At 47.9% G+C, this 20,138-nt stretch overlaps 1 protein-coding gene across 3 annotated transcripts in view; it reads left to right on the forward strand.

The window, feature by feature from the left end:
- Nucleotides 1-20,138, forward strand: part of NSD1 (nuclear receptor binding SET domain protein 1) — a 65,179-nt gene that overhangs the window by 28,005 nt on the left and 17,036 nt on the right. For all 3 annotated transcript variants that reach the window (XR_011048909.1, XM_068409666.1, XM_068409667.1), the window contains exons 6-20: nt 765-886; nt 1,034-1,325; nt 3,133-3,242; nt 4,337-4,406; nt 4,896-5,014; nt 9,812-9,955; nt 10,386-10,509; nt 11,071-11,271; nt 12,680-12,859; nt 13,186-13,342; nt 13,631-13,836; nt 14,429-14,541; nt 17,134-17,403; nt 18,305-18,421; nt 19,799-19,940. Coding sequence is in view for 2 of the 3 variants with exons in the window: in XM_068409666.1 (XP_068265767.1) it covers nt 765-886; nt 1,034-1,325; nt 3,133-3,242; nt 4,337-4,406; nt 4,896-5,014; nt 9,812-9,955; nt 10,386-10,509; nt 11,071-11,271; nt 12,680-12,859; nt 13,186-13,342; nt 13,631-13,836; nt 14,429-14,541; nt 17,134-17,403; nt 18,305-18,421; nt 19,799-19,940 (2,367 nt within the window). In the remaining variant the exon portion in view is untranslated. The remainder of the gene's footprint in view (nt 1-764; nt 887-1,033; nt 1,326-3,132; nt 3,243-4,336; nt 4,407-4,895; nt 5,015-9,811; nt 9,956-10,385; nt 10,510-11,070; nt 11,272-12,679; nt 12,860-13,185; nt 13,343-13,630; nt 13,837-14,428; nt 14,542-17,133; nt 17,404-18,304; nt 18,422-19,798; nt 19,941-20,138) is intronic.

Raw genomic sequence — 20,138 nt, forward strand, 5'->3', positions numbered from 1 at the left:
TGAGGTGGTATAAGCATGGGTGGTTTGGTTTGTGTCGAGGAAATACCTGTTACCATGTTTGCCTTGCGATGGTGCAGCATTGTGCGAACACAAAGACACGTGAGCCCTGAGGAGCTTGCAGTCACTGGTGAGGACCGTTCACTCCCTGATCTCATTGTGGAATCTGTTGTGGGGAAGCAAAGGCAATAAATGGGCTTGCAGTAGCAGATGGGGAGTACGAGGCTCGTGTAGTATATACAAAAATATGCCAGGGAGAAGGGGAAGGGGAGGAGTTAGGCTTACGTGTTACTAGTGAAACCAGTGAACGAACCATGTTATGGGAAAAGAGTGTTTTCCCGTGCCCCTGCACTAGAACCAAAGGAGTTTGGGTTAACAGCAAAAGTAGCATGGTGAGTCTGAGTTGCTAATGGTCTTAGGTTTTGGTAAAAGTACTGCAGGAAGGTTAGATGTAGTTTGTCTAGGGAGATGTTGGATGAAATTCCAGGAGCCTCTCAGTCAGATATCTATGTTTTTTTGATTTCTTATCTGAACTGCTTGAAGTCCCTGAGGTCCTTAATAATCACACCTGCCATGTCAGGATTGTGGAAAATAGGAAGCCCAAAAATTAAAAGGCTGTATCAAAGAGAAAGAAGTATCAGGGCTCTTCCCACATGGAGCCTCTGGAAGAGAAGGCAGGAACAACTATGATCTATGGATCATGAGGAGAATTTTGTCTTGTGATCCTCTTAGAAACACAGTCTTGAAGCTGCTTTCCTTTTTCTTAGTACATTCAGAGAGGAAACGCCTTAGAAAGCCAAGTAAACGGCTTCTGGAATATGCAGAAGAATATGATCACTTATTTGCACCCAAGAAAAAATCAAAGAAGGGCCAAGAGCAATTGCAAAAGGTGGGTGAAGGCTAATGTGCTTTTCATAGTTATTACTCTGGGGCTCTGGTCTGCGTGCTTTTGGTGTGTTCTTGCTGGCCATGTGTTCTTGCTGTGTGCAGTGCCATGCAGGATGAACGTTTTCACCAACATGTTTCGCTATGACAGGTGAATTCTGTGGTGAAGTCTGAATTTGAAGGAGCTCTTCCTGCACAATGCAGTCCTGACAGAGATCCCCAGCGGGGGCCGAGCCCTTTGGTTTCAACTCCATCTTCAACCAAAGAGTCCCCTCCAATCCTTGAAGCAGAGTGCTCCTTCTCAGAACTAGGATCCCATTCCACTGATCCCAATGATCAACTTCTAGAAGTACCTTCAGATTTTCCAGAGCTGGTGCTGTCTTCCTCAGATGCTTCTGAAGTTTCTGCTTCTCCAGATGCAGAAGAGAGATTCCTGAAGTCAGGTAAGTGAGAGGTGGTGCAATTCTGTTCCCGTAAGTGAACATGTCACAAGTTCAGTGAAAATTTTTGCTTCGGTCAGAGTGAAAAGGTTAGTAGCTGTTGATTTGTTAGTTTGTTTTTGCTTTGCTTCGTTCAGTCACCATTACTGGTGCTGGGAAGGGAGAGAGGGCACGTGCAGCGGGTGACCAAGTGAGCTGGATGATTACTTTTATGATTTTAGCTTTCTGTATGGACCATCTGTGTATGATGGTCCTCCTCAGGTCCTGGCACAGAATACCTCTTTGTCTAAATGAAGACAGTCACAACTGCTTCTCTGAGTTCTTGCTATCTGTGCTGGCAAACAGTGGCATTCCTTTAGCTTGAAGGTCTCTTGCTGCTGTTAAACCCTTTGGATGAACATTGCTGTGCTGAGGTTGATATGCAAAGTCTAATCTGCATAGCCCGTGGGGTGACCTTTCGCTCTTCTAGTCAGCTCAGGGAGTTGTAGCATAGAAATCCCTCTGGAAAAACTTTTTTTCTTAGAGGTTCTGAGCATCTGTAGAAATTGTCGAAGACTTGTACTAGCAGCAAGGCAGGGCCTTAACTTTAAGGCACGGTATACAAAGAGCGAGTGCAGTCTGATGGGCTTTTCCTCTTTCCAGCAGAGTCTGTGTCAGTGTCTGCTTTGCAATACGTTCATTCTGTGGTAGCATCTAAAGACGTGCCCAGGGTTAAAGCCCTGGTGTTCTGGCTGTGCTCACTTGGAGAGAGCACTGTTCCTGTTCTAAAGGACCTATGGTCCAAAAAATTAAACCAGGCAGACAGAGATGTAGGGTTACTGGGAGGTTAGTTAGCCTGTTATGTTTGGGGGCAGCGGGATTGCCTTTGGGGGCTTGTGGGTGTCAGATTGAAAGGGAAAGTTGGAGAGGATTAAAGGAGGAAAAACTGGGGATGTGAACCTGAGGCTGGAGATGCAGGAGAACAGTACAGGGTGCAGCAGTGGGAGCAAACATCCAGTATGCAGAGGTTGCATAGCTCTTCCCCCTCCTGAGAAAACTCACCTCTTGCTGAAGCCCACCGACCCCGAGCTGTGGGCAGAGGCTTGCCTGGAGAATGGTGCCGTGTTGTCCCTCCATTAGGTGTCTGAAGCATAAGCAGTGCACGCAGAGGTGTGTGTCACAGAAAGGACGCAGCCAAGGCTGATAAAGCAAGCAGATGAACGGGGTAGGATGGGTAGCAGGCTGTTTCTGTGGAGTACTTATACTGTTGCCACAATTAGTGTGGATGAGGCCAGGTCTAGCAACCTGTTACCTCCTGAGTGCCAGCAAAAAGCTTGAGCAGGAAACATTGCAGGTTACAACTAGTTCATTTGGGGCGTCTTTTCCCGGGTAGTTCTAACTGCGAGCATGTCCTTTAGCCTGTTTACTATGTGCAGCATGAATGCTGGTGAGTGGTGTGGGAGTGGAAGCAGGGTTGTGTTTGTCAGTGGTAGGACTGGCTCATGCCAGATGAAAGCGATTGGGAAATTATGGTCTGACTTATGCTGCCAGGATGTGTTAACTGCTGGAACTGACTTCATAGTTTCTCTTCTGTGGGTGGTTTTTTGTATTACATACTGAGGTATGCCTAAAGGTCATGGCAGACTGAGGTCCGTTTTTGTGGAAGTTGTGCAGAAACAAGTAATTGACATCTCTGCCCAAGGAGCTTATGATCCCCAAGACAGAGTGAGGCAAATTGTTTTCAACTATTGGGTGATATTTGCTTGATGGTCTTAGTCTGATTGAAGAGAAGAAAACCCCTGTTTATCTGATGTGAAGAGTTTCATTGCAGGAAACTTCGAAAGAAAGCGTCAAAGGAAGCCCACTAAGAAGCTCTTGGAATCCAATGATTTGGACACTGCCTTTATGCCAAAGAAGGAGGACTGGACTCCCCAAAAGAAGGTACTTTCATTCTAGCTCTCTTGAAAGCCAGACAGAAAACGAGCTCAGGCAGCAGACCCTGCTGAATGAGACATGGTGCAACAGGCTGTAGTTTTTTGTTGGCTGTGGCCCAGGAGCAAAGGTCCACCCTTCCCAAAGGTGCTGGTTGCTGTGTTATGATGAGGAAATCTGCTGAATACAGATGTGTTCCACACACCTCCCCACTTGTAATGGGGATTGCGTAGTTTTGGCTGTAAAATATCCTCTCTTCATTGATTTATATGGAAAAGGAGTCATCTGGATGCTGGCTGGGAAGGTGTGAGCAGGAATGTTCTGCGCACAGGCTTTCTGTCACTGTTACGTTGCAGTGTAGCTTGAGCTTGAACTTAAGGCTTTGTCCTTTTCTGCCACATTTCCTCCGAGCAGTGTTTCCTTTGTTGCCTTCCCAAGAGGCCTGGTGAATGGTATGTAAGTGCAGAGCTTGTAGCAGGATGAAGGCTTGAGTTGTATCACATGTAGTATGCGGTGCTCGGTACAGGTTTTTTAAGAAGATGCTGCTCTTCTCTGCTAAATACTCAATATTCATTGATGTGGTTTGGAAAAAAGCAACTTGTAAAGAATTATTTCAGGTGGTGTACCTGCACAAGACTTGTTCCCACTGTTTCTAAGGTTGATTAATAAGTTTTCCTCCTTTCCATTTCCTCTGTCTGTATGGGACAGTCTTAATACAGTTATCATGGTGGCGGTAATGCAGAGGCCAGCGTATTTCAGCCTTAAGCTCCATAAAAGTGTAAAGCCAAAAGAGAGTCTTTATTCCCAGAGGTTTACAGGGTGTTAGCAGCCTTTTTGGGAGAGCTCAGGAAACAGTGGATGATGCTGGTGAGCACAAGACACAGCAGACTCAGCATTCCTCCCTGCCCAGAGACTGACACTTCCGTGTGGGACCTATCACACACACAAAACAAATGCTTTCTTGTAAAGTCTCTAATCAGTGATGAATTCAGTGACCTGAACTGTAAGTTACATGTTACAGTCATTCGTAAAGGCTCTGAGCATCTGAGGAACATGCATCTCTGATTTGCATCTGGTGACTTGACTCTCTTGTGTATTTGTAGGGCACTGGCCCTTCGGAGAGCGACAGCTCTGAGCTCTACTCACCAGCCCACTTCTCGGACCTGGGAGAAGGTAAGTGGCAGCAGGGCTGTGGGGTAGACTGTTGGTGACATTTGGATCAGTGCCTGTGGCTTTGCGTGTGTGTGTGTTTATGTAAGGGCTTGCGTGTCCTGAGCTCTCGGAGGGTGCTTGCCTCACCTGAGGCAGTGGCAGAAGAAATAGGTACCAAGATTGTTTATCAAAGGCACTGTTATGTCTTTGATTTCCCTCTGTGTTGGTAGCGTTTCTTCTTTTTGCTGGGGAAAGCATTCTTCTTTCTGTCTTCATGATACAGTTCAGCAACCTAGTAAAAGAAGCTTAAACCAGTATGAATCAGTGGTCCTCTGATGGTTGCAGGACAGAGGGCATTGCCCCAGCTGGTATTGCCCCAGCCCTTATGCCCTCAAAGACAGTATGACCCAGCCTGGAGCTCTCAGAAAGGGTGTGGAATTTGCTGGTGGCACCTGTAGCAAGGGAATTATTTCTGCTTTTTTCTTGAGTGGTCTTTCTGTTGCATCCCAGCTTCTGAAAAGCTCTTGGAGAAGCAGCGGAAGCGGAAGAGACAGCGCCATCCCTCTGCTGCAATCCATTCCAAGAAGGAGAAAAATGAGGAGGGGCTGGGGGAGACTCCACACTCTGAGGTACTGTTGGGTCTTCCTATGTGCTGTCATCCCTGTAACGTGTCTGCTACTTCCCAGGGCACTGTACAGAGCCTAGGCCAGGTCATCTTTGGCTGGGTGGTGTGTGAGTTGGGACTTTGTCCCCTGATGTATCGCCTGAGCTGGGGTTGAAGCTGAAGGTATCACCTTGATTCAGTAGCTATTTTGTGATGACTGCTTAACTCAGGCTGTTTTTAAGCTGCTACTCAGCTAATTCTCCAGGAGAGAGGCTGTTCTGATCTGATGGAACCAGGTTTTGCCTAGCGTCTTACTTTGCACCTCAGAAGGTCTAACTGCTATGAAAAGGTCTCCTCTGGTGGTCGTGGGAATCTTGCCCTTTTATGCCCCAGTATGAAGCACAAGCACTAGACTGTGGACTTCAACCCTTTCTTCCACTTGTCTCTGCATGCCAGGGTGAGCTAAGAACCACACTGGAGGGGATGGGGGGGACTGTTAGTGGCTGCTCCCAGGAGCCTCTGATTACATTCTGCCATCCAGCAGAAATAATTGGGGCAACTCCCTTCTACTGCATCCCAGCAGAGCCCAGCATACAAATCTCTGACAAGCACATTTTGCCTTTTAGGAATGAGCCAGGTATCACCAAGTGTAGGGGAAGCAAGACTTTTCCTGGGAGAGGCAGGACAACTCTGGGCCTCTCACGATCGCCTCTCACGTCCAGTGGCCCAAGTTCAGCAGCAGGCTGTTCTGTCAGGATAGTCAGTATGTATTTCAGGAGCCAATTATAGACATATATTGTTATATTTGTTGTTTTTACAGCTTCCAGCAGAGCACAAACCTCACTTCACTTGTGTGAGCAGTGCCAGCCCCCCCTGCTGCTACTGCTTTTTGAAAAGGGCATTTCTGATGGGGGTGATAAAGTGGGGGAATACCCCTGGGGCTCTGCCAGCCTTCCTGTACTGGTGTTTGTCCTCTTTCTGAAGTGTGCTGATCTGGAATCATGTTTCAGAGAAGCTCGTACAAATATCTTTGCCAATGCTGGGGGGTAGTTAACGCTGTCTGCTGTTAGGCACTCACTGGCTCAGCTCTGAGCCAGCAAATTCTCTGTGAATCTTCTATAGGGAAGAAAAGAGGGGGCAATTCAGAGCATCAAAGTAATTACACCATGGGTCTGAATCCTGCACCCACCATTCACTGCAGAGGAAGCCCAGGGAGTCTTAACTGCCTCCAGCGTTAGGCATGTGTGTTGAGTACCTGAAGTTAGATGTGGTAAACCATGCCAAAAAAAAAAGGCAACGCTTGGCACCTTTTGCCAGCAGCCATCTCTCTGTGATCGTGTCTCTTGAGCCGCTGTGGTGAGAGTGTTCACCCCTTGGCTTAGGTGAGTGCATGGGTACTGGTGAGTATCAGGGTGCTGTGGAGATGCAACTGTGCTTTCACGTGGAATTCGGACCACACTGGTCCCTAAGTGACTTCACACACACCAGACAAGGAACCTCACTTCCTGCGGAATGGTGCTAGAAGAAATAGATGGTCTGATGATACAGTGCACTGAAGCCTTGGATCCAGCTGCTCTAGGAGGAAGAGAGCAGAGGAAAGCTGCTCTGCCCGGGCTGAACTAGGCAGCTTTCTCTGTCCTTGCCTGTCTGTGGAGCCAGGAGTGCAAGTTCACAACATCAGGGCAGCAAGAGACTGAAAGAGATGGAAAATGCTGTTGAAATAGTTGTCAAGGTTGTGAGCCAAGGTCAGGCTGTGCCAAAGAACAGGCCAGGCTTTTGAAGATGTGCCAGTTACAGCAGCAGAGATAGCTCTGGAAGAAGACCTGATATGAGAGACCTGCCCTCTGTAGGAGGTATGTAGTTTTGCAGTGCTTGTACTGGGTAGGGGAAGGAGGGGGAACAGTGTGACATGTTCTTTTGAGTGGTGGCCTTGAATGGCGATCCCCTTCTCCCCCTTCACAAAGCACAACTGTCTGGCCCTGCCCATCCTGCCTAGCTCTGACATTCCCTTCCCTGTGCGGTTCGGGGAGCATTGATTAAAATAAAGCTGAGATCTTGGCATGTGAAATGTGCAGATTGGCCAGCTGTTTGTGGAACCAAATAGGATGGGTTTAGGTGGAAAGAGCAGGGCTAGAGCATGCTGTGCCACACTGGGCAGTGTGGGCCCAGTTGTTAAGGTAGCATTGCTACAAGCAAGTGTTTTCAGATCTGAAGAGGGAGTTGCTGGTTAATGTTGTGTGACTCCTAGATGGATTTTAGTCCTCCATTCCATTAACGTGTGAAACATGGCCATCAGGGTTCAGAACAAGAAGTCCTAGCAGCCATGGTAGAAAGCGGCCAGAAGGATGGGAAGACAAACCAGTTCTAAATCCCTCATACCTCTGTCTGTAGCAAATCTGAGTATGTTGTCCCCCCTTCCAAAACACTGTCTTGAAACCTTGGCTACAGCAGGAAGCTAGTGCCACTGGCCACACGATGCATGGTGCTTCTTCACCAGCACCCTGCCCCTCCTGACAGAGGGATTTCAGTGGCCACGAGAGGGGCTGAGCTCACTTTGTGTCTGTAACACTGGGGCCCCAGCGTAAGCAGAAGCTGTAGCTGGTGTTGTTTGCCCATACCAGTAGCTGATTAACCCTGCTCTTGTTCTTCGTTACAGTGACCCCTGCAACCCTGAGGTCACTGCTGAGCTGAGCAGAAGAGGGAGCACCTATGTAGGAATAGGAGGACCTGAGCTGTACCCAGTCCTTGGAGCACTGGTCGCTGGTGCTGCCTCTGGAGTGTTCCAAGAGCCAAAGCAAGTGTTTGGGCCAGAGGGCTGCCTTGCAGCAGACTACATAATTCCTAGCAGAAACACAGCTGCAGGAGGAGAAGTATCATAGGACTTAACTTGAGAAGATGCTGTTGCATATAGAGGCAGAGGTGGCTGTGGAATTCTTAGATGGTCTTTTTACCAAGGCCACAGAGACCTTTCCGTTCCCTCTGCCAGGGCTGTGTGGTAGGGTGACAGCAGCTTAGGTGCTCCTTGTTAGTATTCTGCAGGCTGCATTGCTGCTGGCCTTCCAGCAAGACTGTGATGATAGTCTGTAAGGCTGTACACTGTATGGTATGTCGGACTGGCAGTAGTTTGTAGCTGGGACTCTGCTTTTTTTTTTTTGTGCTCAATAAAGGAAATTTGTACATTCATCTTTGTATTGTGTGCTTTAATATACTGTCAGTGCACCTGTGCGTCATTGCGCCACAGAACTGACATGGCTTTAAAATGTCCTGGCATAAAAGCATACTGCTGCATTCAGGGGATTAAAAAAAAAAGGCAGCAAAGGAAGCTTCCTTATGTGACCAGAATACCAGCTCCAGGTTCTTCCAGCTTTAAACTTTGGGAGATCTTTAAGTCCTTGTTTTGCCCAGATTAATAGTGTGTTCAGAGGGCGTTCAGTTCAGCTTACAAGTGTTAGGAGCACCACCCCTCAGACTGATATTCTCCTATACAGAAAGTGGTGCAAAGCTCCCTCTCATGATTGTTAGCTGGACACATGGCACTGAGCAGACTTGAAGGTATGAGAGTGATGGCTGCTGCTCCTGCCAGCAGTTTGAATTCCTCACAAGGTCTTTCAAGTGTACAGTTTGTGTCTGGGCATACACTGGGTATGGCTTGGTGACCCCAGGAGGAACTGGCAGCTGCACTCTGAGATCACTCAGCTAACTGCAGTGAGCTGGGGTATTAAAAAAAATGGCAGAGCCCTTAAAATGTTCTTGCTCAAAGCACTTAGCTGGTTTCTTAAGGCATCACTTTGGTGTGCAGTAATGGCCATTAAGGTGTACCCACTCTGGAGTGGCAGCTGGGGCTGATGAGACCACTGAAGCATTGCCTAGACTATACCTGAGAGGCCTGGAAGCTGGCAGGATGGTGTTTCCTAGCTCTTAGTTGCCTGTCCTGACAAACATGGAGGCAGTTCTGCCACGTGCAGCTCCAGGACAGCAGTATCTTGTGGTGGAAACAAGCATCTCTAGGATATCTGCTGCTTTCCTTTCCTCTAACCACGTCTGGGCAGGTCCCACGGACACAGGTGTCCTTCCACCTTGGGAAGCCTTTTGGTAGGATCCTTGACTTGGCCCATGAGGGTGCAGTTGGGCCTTTATAATTTGAAACCCGTCTGCTATGCAGGATGCTCTTTCACCAGTAGATGTTACAGTCACCGTAAGATGTTATGATCAGTGCTATGATACTCGTGCAGGACAGATGCTTATGAAAGACTTGCCACCGCAGGCAGGATGGTGGTGTAAGTGCCTGGCTGCACTGTTCACATTGGCGTTGGCTGGCTAGTTTGTACTAATGCAGGCCCTGAGTACTTGTGTGCCCGTATTTTACATGGGTTAGGACAAGCTGAGATGAGCGTGGGGAAAAGTCTGGCTCATTTGCTGGGTGACAACTGCGATAAAGATTGTTTGAAGTTTTTCATTTGCTTTTCTAGTGCAAGCAGACATTAGCATAGAGGATGCTTCACGCTATTCCAGCCTACCTGATTTGTTTCTATGCAGGGCAATACCTTTCTTCCTCAACCATGACCTTCCTTCCTGAGAGAGGGGTTGTGCACAGGAAAATGATGGTGTTGTATGTGTATTTTTCAAAGGTCTAGTAAACTAAGAGCTCTTTCCTTTCCTTTTTTGTAAGTCTTTTGGTGGAACTGTATGGGGAATGTTCCCCCCAGGGTGGGCGGCACACAGACCAACTGCCAAGCCTGTTATGTGCTCAATGGCTGAATTTGTAGTTTCCAAGTGAGGACAGGAACTACTGACAGCCCTGATTCTGGATTTCTTTTTAAAGGGGGAGACATCAGTTCATGGGACTGCTGCAAGCCCCAAAGAGGGTAACGAAGAGGGGTCAGAGAACGACCATGGAGTGCCTTCATCCAAGAAGATGCAGGGGGAGCGTGGAGGAGGAGCAGCTCTCAAGGAGAACGTGTGTCAGGTAGTGTCCTTGAAGAGATCTCTTTGAAACTTTACTGCCGTGAAGTTTTTTTCATGTAAGTTCTGGCATGCAGTAGTGCACCAGCTAAGTCCAGGTAGCCTCAAGGTGCTAATTGTAGAATTAACCAGCTTTTTGTGCTCTGAATTGACTCTTTCCTTGGCGATTGCCTCTCCTCCTGCTAAAGTCCGCAGGTGTTAGGGAGACATGACCAACATAGGATTCATTTTAGCCGGTGCATGGTAGCAGGGACTGGATGGCAAAGGGCAGTGGAGATGCACAAACCACCTGAATTTACTGACACAAGGAGAACGTAGCATTTTTCCGCAGGAGTCTCTGGTGGCAGTCCTGGCCAGCACGTGGATTGTTGCTGTCTGGGATGAGTTGGGGAAGGAGGTTGCTTAGAGCTGACATTGTGCTTCCTTCCCCGCAGATCTGCGAGAAGCCAGGGGAATTGTTGCTGTGTGAGGCGCAGTGCTGTGGTGCTTTCCACCTGCAGTGCCTTGGGCTCTCCGAGATGCCAAAGGGCAAATTTATCTGCAATGAGTGTTCCACAGGTACAGCAACTTCTGTGAGCGCAGGACGGGGTGCTTGCTGCGTGCTTACCTGGTGCTTCCTTTGCTGGAGTGGTGTGCCTGCAGTAGGGCTGCTAACTGGCTCTCAGTCCTCTGATTATGGATTTTATGTTTGATAATGAATTTCTAATTAACTGGTCTTGCCGTTAATTCAGACATGTGGGGTGGAAAGAGGTGAATATCCAGGATCTGGTGGGAAAGAGGGAAATTCTTATCTGGGGCTAGGGAGAGAGAGCTGATTGGGAGGATGAGTCTGGAGCAGGCTGGGAAGGGGGAAATGCCTAAGCAGGGTTGTCAGTTTTTGTTTTTCTTACTTTTTCCCTGGCCTAAAATCATAACTACGATGATCTCTTTTTTTTTTTTTTAATCCAGAGTTATATTGCAGCTGCAGGCAAAACCAGCCTGCTGCAGAGACTTGTGCTTTGGGGATAGGTACAGCAGGTTGGGAAGCTGTGCTGTGCTAATATGCAGCCTGGTGGAAATGTCAGGTCTTCATTTAGCCCTTCTGTATGACGGGTATTATGTCTCTTGCTCTTTTCCCAGGCGTCCATACCTGCTTTGTGTGCAAGAGCTGCGGGGAAGATGTAAAACGGTGCTTGCTGCCCCTCTGTGGGAAGTATTACCATGAAGCGTGCATACAAAAGTATCCACCCACGGTCATGCAGAACAAGGGCTTCCGATGCTCCCTGCACATATGCATGACTTGTCATGCTGCCAACCCAGCAAACATCTCTGCATCTAAAGGTACCAAAGTCTTCTAGGGTGGTCTAGGGGATGCAGTCAGAAGATTTTTCTTTGTTTCATGTCCACTGTGCAGTTGCCTGGTCCACTTGTTCTTTATGTTGATTTTCTGTCCTCACCACAGCGCTTGCTGTGGAATAGCTTCGCTCGGAGGAGTGGAAGGGGTGGTGTCCATATGTGAGGTTGCTGCTCGTCAGCACTCCTGATGGTCAGACATGGCAGCTAAAATGTTCCGGTCTGTCCAGACGCTTGGATGCCTGCACGTCCAGCGATGCCACATGCCTCAGTTTTTTAATAAGTCTCTGGAGCTGTACAGACACTCTCATGTTTCTCCTACGTACTTCTCACTGTGCCGGTGCTGCAGACGGTGCCTGCTTAGCAGCGCTGGCTATCAAGGCAGTGGCAGAGAGAGCAGCGTAGTAAAAACTATGATATTGTTCTAGTTCTCTTTTTATAATGCAAACTCTCATGTTGTAGTAGTGACTCCCTTGGGCTAAGCTTCTCAGGCAAACATTTGTCTGAGCTGTTTGCAGCAATACCTTGACCTTTATCTTACATGATTAAACTTAAAACTTTTATGTGGTTGCCTTGTACATTTGCTTGTAAAGCTGCCTTTCTTTAAATCCTTGGTATCTTAAGACGAGTGACAATAAGATCAGCTCTATTTTTATCCTCAGGGTCTGTGTTAAAGTTGCCTTTTTTTACTGCGTACCAGTATTTGGTGTAGAAGACAACACTAAGCCTAAAGCCCACAGCTGACCACTTCCCCACTGAACATTTATGTTGTGTTCCTCTGGCTGCTGCTTCTCTGTGGTCAGATTTACCCCTTTCCTCCCACCTCTTCTCCCTGTTTATAGTCTCCTGTGAGGAACTGAAAACAGGCTCTCAGAAACCTTGGATGAATTAGGCCTGCAGGCAATTCTGAACTCTCCATTCTGGAATTTCAGGGTAAAATCTGATAAAGTAGAGAGACAAGTGCCGATGTTTTCAGAAGCTGCATGGATTGGTTTCATTACGTGCAGCTAAGCACTTGGAACACCCCCTCTGTAATTACTGTCTGAGCTGATTTACTAATTATTTGTGTATGATCGGAAGCAGTCCCCTCTGTGAACTCTTGAACTGTTTCTACACAGCGTGCAGGAGATTTTTCACTTCTAAATAATACAATTTTGTGTATGTTATGTACATATATATGTAATTTTATATATATTTTGTTATATTAAATAATTTTATAGGAATCTAGTGAGTATGTCATGAATGGCCTATAAAAATTTAAGGTCAGTTTCCATTTCCAAAGATCACCTATGGTTGCTGGTTTTGAGGTTAGGTGTCAATAGAGACTAGTTTTGGGAGGAAACAAAAGGTTGTCCTCCTTCAGAGGTTCACTGTGTTTGATATGTTCTGGTGCTAGGCCGCCTGATGCGCTGTGTGCGATGTCCGGTTGCGTACCACTCCAACGACTTCTGCCTCGCTGCTGGGTCCGTGGTCCTCGCCTCCAACAGCATCATCTGCCCCAATCACTTCACTGCGCGGAGGGGCTGCCGCAACCATGAGCACGTCAATGTCAGCTGGTGCTTTGTCTGCTCAGAAGGTGAGACAGTCTGTGCTGGATCTCCTGTCACCCAGCAAAGCCCTGACAAGAAATCATTAGAGAAGGCAGAAGCTTTTCCCGTCCAGCGTGTGCCAGTGAGAACTGCAGAGAACAGCTCCTGTCCATCCCTATTTAAGTCCCAGCTTCAGGCTAGAACTCTTTCTGGATCCTTAGAAGGGTTCTTTGTGCAGCACAAGTAGGGCACGAGCTGTTGAAAAGGGTTTGCAGAAGAGCATCATACCCTTTTCTCAGCTTCTGTCTGGACTTGTGGAGTCCAGGGCTTCTGCACAGTGACTCTGATAAATTCCTCCTCCTTTTCTTCGCAGGGGGCAGCCTTTTATGCTGCGAGTCGTGCCCGGCTGCATTTCACCGTGAGTGTCTAAACATTGAGATGCCGGAGGGAAGCTGGTATTGTAATGATTGCAAGGCAGGCAAAAAGCCACACTACAAGGAAGTAGTCTGGGTGAAAGTTGGGCGCTACAGGTAGGTGAAGGTAGAGCAGACTTGTCCCCATTGCTTCTTCATGCAGTGCTCATGGTGTGAAGCTGCTCCTCTCTGCAGGGTACAGTGCAGCAGCCTCTGACTTGGTTGCATGGATGCAGCGGCTGGTAAAATGCGTGCTTTCCTCCTCCAGTAGCCCCTTGTCTCCCCAGCCAGCCATTCTGGTAGCCCTCACGTACTTTTTCCCCATGCGTCCATGCAGTAGCATGCTTTTGAGGTGGTTGGAAGTGGGGACGCCAGAGGTTTCATCTGCCCTTCCCTGTGTTGCAGGTGGTGGCCAGCTGAGATTTGCCATCCTAGGACAATTCCTGTCAACATCCAGAAAATGAAGCATGACATTGGCGAGTTCCCTGTGCTTTTCTTTGGCTCCAAGGATTACCTGTGGACCCACCAGGCCCGTGTGTTCCCTTACATGGAGGGTGATGTCAGCAGCAAAGACAAGATGGGGAAGGGTGTGGATGGCATATACAAGAAAGGTAACTTGTCTTCATCCAGAGAGGTACATGTTCTGTTTCTCTTCTTTCTCATTTGGAGAAGTGGCATTCTTATAACAGAAAAAATACCTTTTTAGAGCTAAAGTGAAATTAATTTTTGCAGAATGAGCTGCTGCTTACTTGTCATTCAGCACACCCATAGTGTTCATTGGTCTGGGCTTGCAGAGAGGGAGAAGAGTGTGCAGATCTTGAAAGCTTCTCCAGCTCTGACGTGGTCACTCTAAATCTGAGTGAGCTGCTGCTATGTTGGCTTCCCTGTATCTAACACAGTCATTATCTGTATATAAAAATGCAGTTGGGAGTTGTGGATGCAGCGCCTGACAGCTCTGCCCAAAAGCGGGTAAAGCTAGCTGGCAGTTTGGATGCTTCATCACCCATGGACAGGTCCCTGACTGTAACTCCTGTGACTGCCCTGCTGCATTGGCCTTTTCTTCACGCCCCTCCGGTGAACCTCTGCCTCTGAAGTATGCAGCCAGGGGAGTCTGCTTGTGGCTGAGCACTGGGTGGACACTGGCAGCCCCGCTCTGTGTGAGCAGAGGGAATTGCTCGTAACATACTGTGTTCTCTCACTTAGCTCTTCAGGAAGCTGCAGTAAGATTTGAAGAGTTGAAGGCACAGAAAGAACTGAGGCAGCTTCAGGAAGACAAAAAGAATGACAAGAAACCTCCTCCCTACAAACACATCAAGGTGAGGGCAGGTGGGAGGGGGGCAGGTGCAGAAGAGAAGTCTTGAGCTGTCAGTGCAGGTGATTTACAGGTATACAGAAACATTTCTACTGTTTGGGCATCTGGCTGCTTTTGAACGTTACTTTGGTCCTCTTGGCATCCTCAGTCATCCTTCACAGAAAGGATTCATGTATGCTCAGAGCTGTGTGGAAGCTGGACACCAGTAATAGAGGTACTCTGATTTCCTGGAATGGATCTGGACATCTCTCTGCTGTTCAATGTCAGTTGTGTGGTCTGAAGGAAGTGTCTCTCTACCTTGGGAACTTGGAGGAAAGTGCTAGGAATATGCAACATACTCCAAGTACTGTGTGCTGCTGATGGCAAGGTGGGCATCCCAGGTGCTACCAGACCAGAGATGGTCAGGGTGCAGTGGAGCAGAGCTGTGGGGAGGATGGTAACCCACAGTATGTTTCATCTCTGCTGATGTTTTATGTCTCTGTATCAGCTGGTGACAACAGAAATACTAAAGCAGATGTATGTTCTGGAATATCAGGCCTTTTGCTGAATTTTGGGGAACTCTTCATGTTTAGGGCTCTATTTTGAGATAGAATTGGAGCAGCAATGGAAGCCATACAGGATGCGGGTGCATGTGCTTGAGATGTGGGTCCAGACTGATGAGAAGCCCGGTGACTCAGGGACTTGGTTCTTTCTTCATTGCCTCTGCTCCTTCCCTTTTTTTTATGTGGCAAACTGTGAAAGCTTAACTGATTGCTGGCACTTTTTGTTTCTAGGCAGGCAGGTATATCCTGTGTGAGTTACTGTACAGTGTAAAGAGCACAGCCGAATGCTGTGGCAGCAGTATGGGCCAGGCAGCTTCAGTGGAGGAAATAAGTTTCTTATTGTAGGTATTTTTAAGCCTAGCTTTGGCTGCAACATGAAGGAACTTTGGAAGCAGTTTGGAGCCTTTGAAATACCCTTTTAGTATAAATAATAATGGTCATGGTCATTAATCATGGCAGCTCTTCTGAGGTCTGGGTGCAAGCTGTTTGTCTCTGCGAAAGCAAAGCCATTTGCAGGAGCATACAGTGAACTGGAGAAGGCTTCAGGGTGGAATGGCTGAAGCTGGCTGTGTCTGCACCCATCCTGACCTTCTAAGGAGATCAGCACCTTGGGGTCCATCCCAAGGAGTGCCAAGGCGAGAGGCTGCTGCAAAATACACTTGGGATCCTTCATCACATCAGAGTTGTGGCTAGTCTGAGCACCGCCCTGTTCTGGAGCTGGTTTTGTACCAGCAGTGCCTCGGAGAGTAGGGCAGGCCTGCTGGGCATGTGTGCGTGCTCAGATGCCGTGGTTACCAGGAGTGGCAGTGCCAGAGCCAGCAAGGGCACCTCTGTCTGCCCGGTGGTGGACGGACCTAATCCTGTGAGTCTTGTCACTCTTAAAGAGGTGATGAGCTAACAGTCTGAGTCAGAGATGGGAAGCAGCAGAGGAGAGCACAAGAGTGACGAGGTCGGAGGTGGGAGGCAGTACTAGGGAGGAAGGGGAGACTGTGTTGAAGAGATTAATCAGGGGTTTCTGCAGGGTTTGCTTTTAAACAAAGGAGGATCAGGGCTAGGCCAGCCTCAGGCAGGCTGCCAGCACAAAAACTTTGCTCTGTGGTTGGGAGTAGATAAATTACGTGGGGGCTGGAATAGTTTTGCTAAATGATCCCCTCCTTTTGTGTTCTGGGAGAGGAAAGGGAGCCAATGGTATTGCTCACCTGGGCAAAGAACAGCAAGGAGCTTGTCTTCAGTGTCTCTTTCCAAAGCCCTGGCTCTGTGTTGCCTGCCTTTCAGTGTTCGCTGCCTTTAACCAAAACCAAGGACCCTGCTCGTGCCACAGGCACGCCAGTCGCTTCTCCACCTGGTGCTGCACTCTGTCAGCTTCCTTCTGGAGCAGTTTTTAGAGAGCTCCTTGACTTAACTCTGAGCTCCTCTCTGGGCCTTCCAACCCCAGCCTTGTCTGATTTTTCTTTCGTTTACATCTGCAGTACAGTTGGGTAGGGAGCTAACTGCTTGTGGCCTGGTGCGTCAGTAGACCCTTTGTATTCTGTCACGGGCATGCCAGCCTGGTTCTTGTAGCGACAGCTGAGAGCACAAAACAACTTGAAGGTAACAGATTCGAAAACCAGGGCTATAAGGAAAAGCTGAGGAAAAAGACCTGACACTCAGAGACTGGAGAAGGTTCTGCATCACGCAGAAAATGGTTTGTGTTGGTCACAGGTATGGTGTGCATCCAGCTAGCGTGCTGGGCCACCTGGGCTGGGTGCAGGCACAGTGGTGATGGGAGGAGGGCACTTGGCAGCCTCTCTCCCCTCTAGCATGACAGAATACACACTGCACCAGGTGATGCTAATGGGGGACCTGCATCCTCCTTGGCTCCTTCCTCCAACCATATACGTCTTGACATAGTGTGCCTAGAAGTATGTATGTACCTGTACTTGTGTCTTTCTGCCCCTCGGTGTAACTAACTCACACTGCAGCCTGTCAGCTCCTAGGCAAGGGTTGAGTATAGAAGTGACTGTCATGATGACCTGCTGTTCTTAAGTAGCTAACGTCCTTTGTGTGCATTCAAGGTGAACCGGCCGGTGGGTAAGGTGCAGATCTTCACTGCAGACCTGTCTGAGATACCACGTTGCAACTGCAAACCAACAGATGAAAACCCATGTGGCCTGGACTCCGAATGCATCAATCGCATGTTGCTCTATGAATGCCACCCCTTGGTCTGCCCTGCTGGGGAGCGCTGCCAGAACCAGTGCTTCTCCAAGCGGCAGTATCCCGAGGTACAAATTTTCCGCACGCTGGCACGAGGCTGGGGCTTGCAAGCCAAAACAGACATCAGAAAGGTGCGTACTCTGTTTCTGCATATAATTTTCTCTTACTACTTTGCTCTTGCTCAGTGTTGGTTTCAATACATTTGAAAAATTACTGTCTTCCATAATTTGAAGAAGACTTCTTGCTGTAGAATGCCATTTAGCAAAGAAATGGATGAATTTAACTTTTCCAGTCCTGACAAGAACGTTTTGGCTCAGCTAACCAAGAAAATGGTTTGCATGTTGATGTCCCGCAAGGTAAGAAAGATGGTTGCTCGATCTGTCTGCTTGTGTGGTTGGTGGGCTTTATGAGTACATCAGAACACTGGCCTGAAGATGGTGCTCACAATTTCCAGATGGGGAGCAGTGATTATATCTCCCCCCATTCTTGAATAGCCAGGCTTTTCCAGCCTGAGAACCTTGTATCAGAAACTGAAACCAGCGTTTGGCTCTTATAAAAGGGTAATGTCTTGGAGATGGCTATTATTATTGCTGAAACTGGCTAAAACACTTGCATATATTTTTTTAAATCCAGAGAATAATAGTTCTGTGGCCACACGTCTGTGCTGAATGAAGAGGGAAGAATGTTAAAGCAAAGTGAACCCCAAGGCTAAAAAAGGGTGAAGTGAAACAGACGACAGTTAGCATAGTAGGAGAAGAACGTCTGATAAAGGAGTAGGGACAACATGATATGGGGGAGGCCTTGATAGCAGAAGGGAAGATGTGAGCCTGTCCTGTTTAGGCTTTGCTGCCTGCTGTGATATAGGTTAAAGGATCTCTCTGCCGTTCTATACGCCTGTTATGTTTCACTTTCAGCAGATAGTCTGGTAACAGCAAAACTCATTTTTTTAAAGTTTTAGCACAAAGGTGGATGTCCCTCTGTCCCGGAGGGAACTTATCTCGGCTTATCAGCTTGTTGTTTTGTCTCTGGCAGGGGGAATTTGTTAATGAGTATGTCGGGGAGCTAATTGATGAAGAGGAGTGCCGAGCCCGAATCCGCTATGCTCAGGAGCATGACATCACCAATTTCTACATGTTGACACTGGATAAGGTATGTGGAAGGAATATCTCTTGACAGCATCCTAGACAGAAGTAAAATGATTGCAGGGAAGGCATGATAGTGGTCTTCTCCAGCAAGTAAAGAAGGTGCTGATGAGCTGGTCTGCATTTCCACTAAAGGGAACACTAAAAGAATGGACTTCATATGCAGCAGAGAAGTTTCAGGTTGGGTATTAGGATTAGGAGCAAAGTCTGAACCGACCATTGGAGTTCGTTTTGTCTGAGTGCAATTGTCTGAGGATCGTAGATCTTGCTTCAGCATAACAGGGTGAATTTTGTAAACTCAGAACCTTTCACAGCAGCTGAACCACAGTGAGTTCAGAACTGGGCTGGTGTGTCCCTGAGAAGGCATCAGTCCTCAGGTGTACAAGTATCAGGCACAGTGAGACCCTCATTCAAGCTCAGATCCCAGATCTTGCTGATCTAAGTAGAGAGGTGGGGTTACACCCACAGACTCCTCAGTGGGTCCTGGTGGCAAGGTTGTTGGTATGAGCTCCTGGCTTTTGGAGGTAAGTAGTGTTGTCAGCTGCTTTCCACACTTTGTCATTCAACCTTGGGAAGATTAGAAGGAAACCATGAAAGCAGGCGTGGGAAGAAGCTGTCGAGTGTGGGGCAGCATAACAGTGTGACTGCTTTCTGGCTCTCCGCTGTTCTTGATGGAAATTCACACTGACCCTATCTTGTTCTCCTTGTCTGGCAAAGGATTGGGAGCAGGGACAAAACCAAGTGTTAATATCTCTGTCATTATTACAAAACCAACTTTCAGTTGCAGCTGCCCTCTCTTTTCCGATGCGATCTAACAAATGGTGGTGTACTGTACAGAAATGTATCTCACACGTCATGTACTGTTCCTGTTTTCCTTCTATACATTGACAGACAAGAAATAGGAACTGGTATTTTGTTTTTAAGCAGAAGTCAGGGTTTGGAACCACAAGTGCTGCCTTGGAAGCGTGCTGGTGTAGTGTTTATCCAGTACTGACACCGCAGGGCAAGCGAACTTCCCAGAAAGCAGCAGTAGCACTTTCCTGGCTGCTCCAGAGCCCGTGTGTCTTTGAAGAGGAAGATGATGTTGTGCAGGAGACTCTGTCGCCATATGATCTGCCAGCCCTGACCAGAGACATCAGGGTGCAGAAACCAGTTGGGTGTCTGTCGATTGTCCAGGCAACACATCGACACCTGTCCCTTACGCTTGGTTAAAACACGTGTACGAACTTGGGGGCTTTGCAAGTGTCATCAGATGCCTCCATTGTCATACTTTTCACCACTGATTAATGCTTTCCTGGTGTACTGGTGCCTGTGCTGCAACAGCTTGAGCAGGAAATGACAGTTTATTAAGTGTGTTTTTCTGGGGTTTTTTTTGCAATTTCAGGATCGAATCATCGATGCTGGGCCAAAGGGCAATTATGCTCGATTCATGAACCATTGCTGCCAGCCAAACTGTGAGACTCAGAAATGGTGTGTGAATGGCGATACGCGGGTCGGGCTCTTCGCACTTGTAAATATCAAAGCTGGTAAGGAACCCGCTCTGTCAGTACCTGCAGTCGAAAGCGTGTGAGTGTTTCTGTACAGAAACGGGAGGGTTTGTAGCTCCCTGGGAAGATATTTAGGTTTTGTTTTCCCATAGGCATTCATGAGACTTAACAGCAGCACTGCCTAACGAAACACGTACATCCAGGGTATAGATGGGGGTTCGTAGTTCTGATTTACAG

Source organism: Nyctibius grandis, chromosome 10 (genome assembly GCF_013368605.1).
Source record: "Nyctibius grandis isolate bNycGra1 chromosome 10, bNycGra1.pri, whole genome shotgun sequence".
NCBI classification, from domain to species: domain Eukaryota; kingdom Metazoa; phylum Chordata; class Aves; order Nyctibiiformes; family Nyctibiidae; genus Nyctibius; species Nyctibius grandis.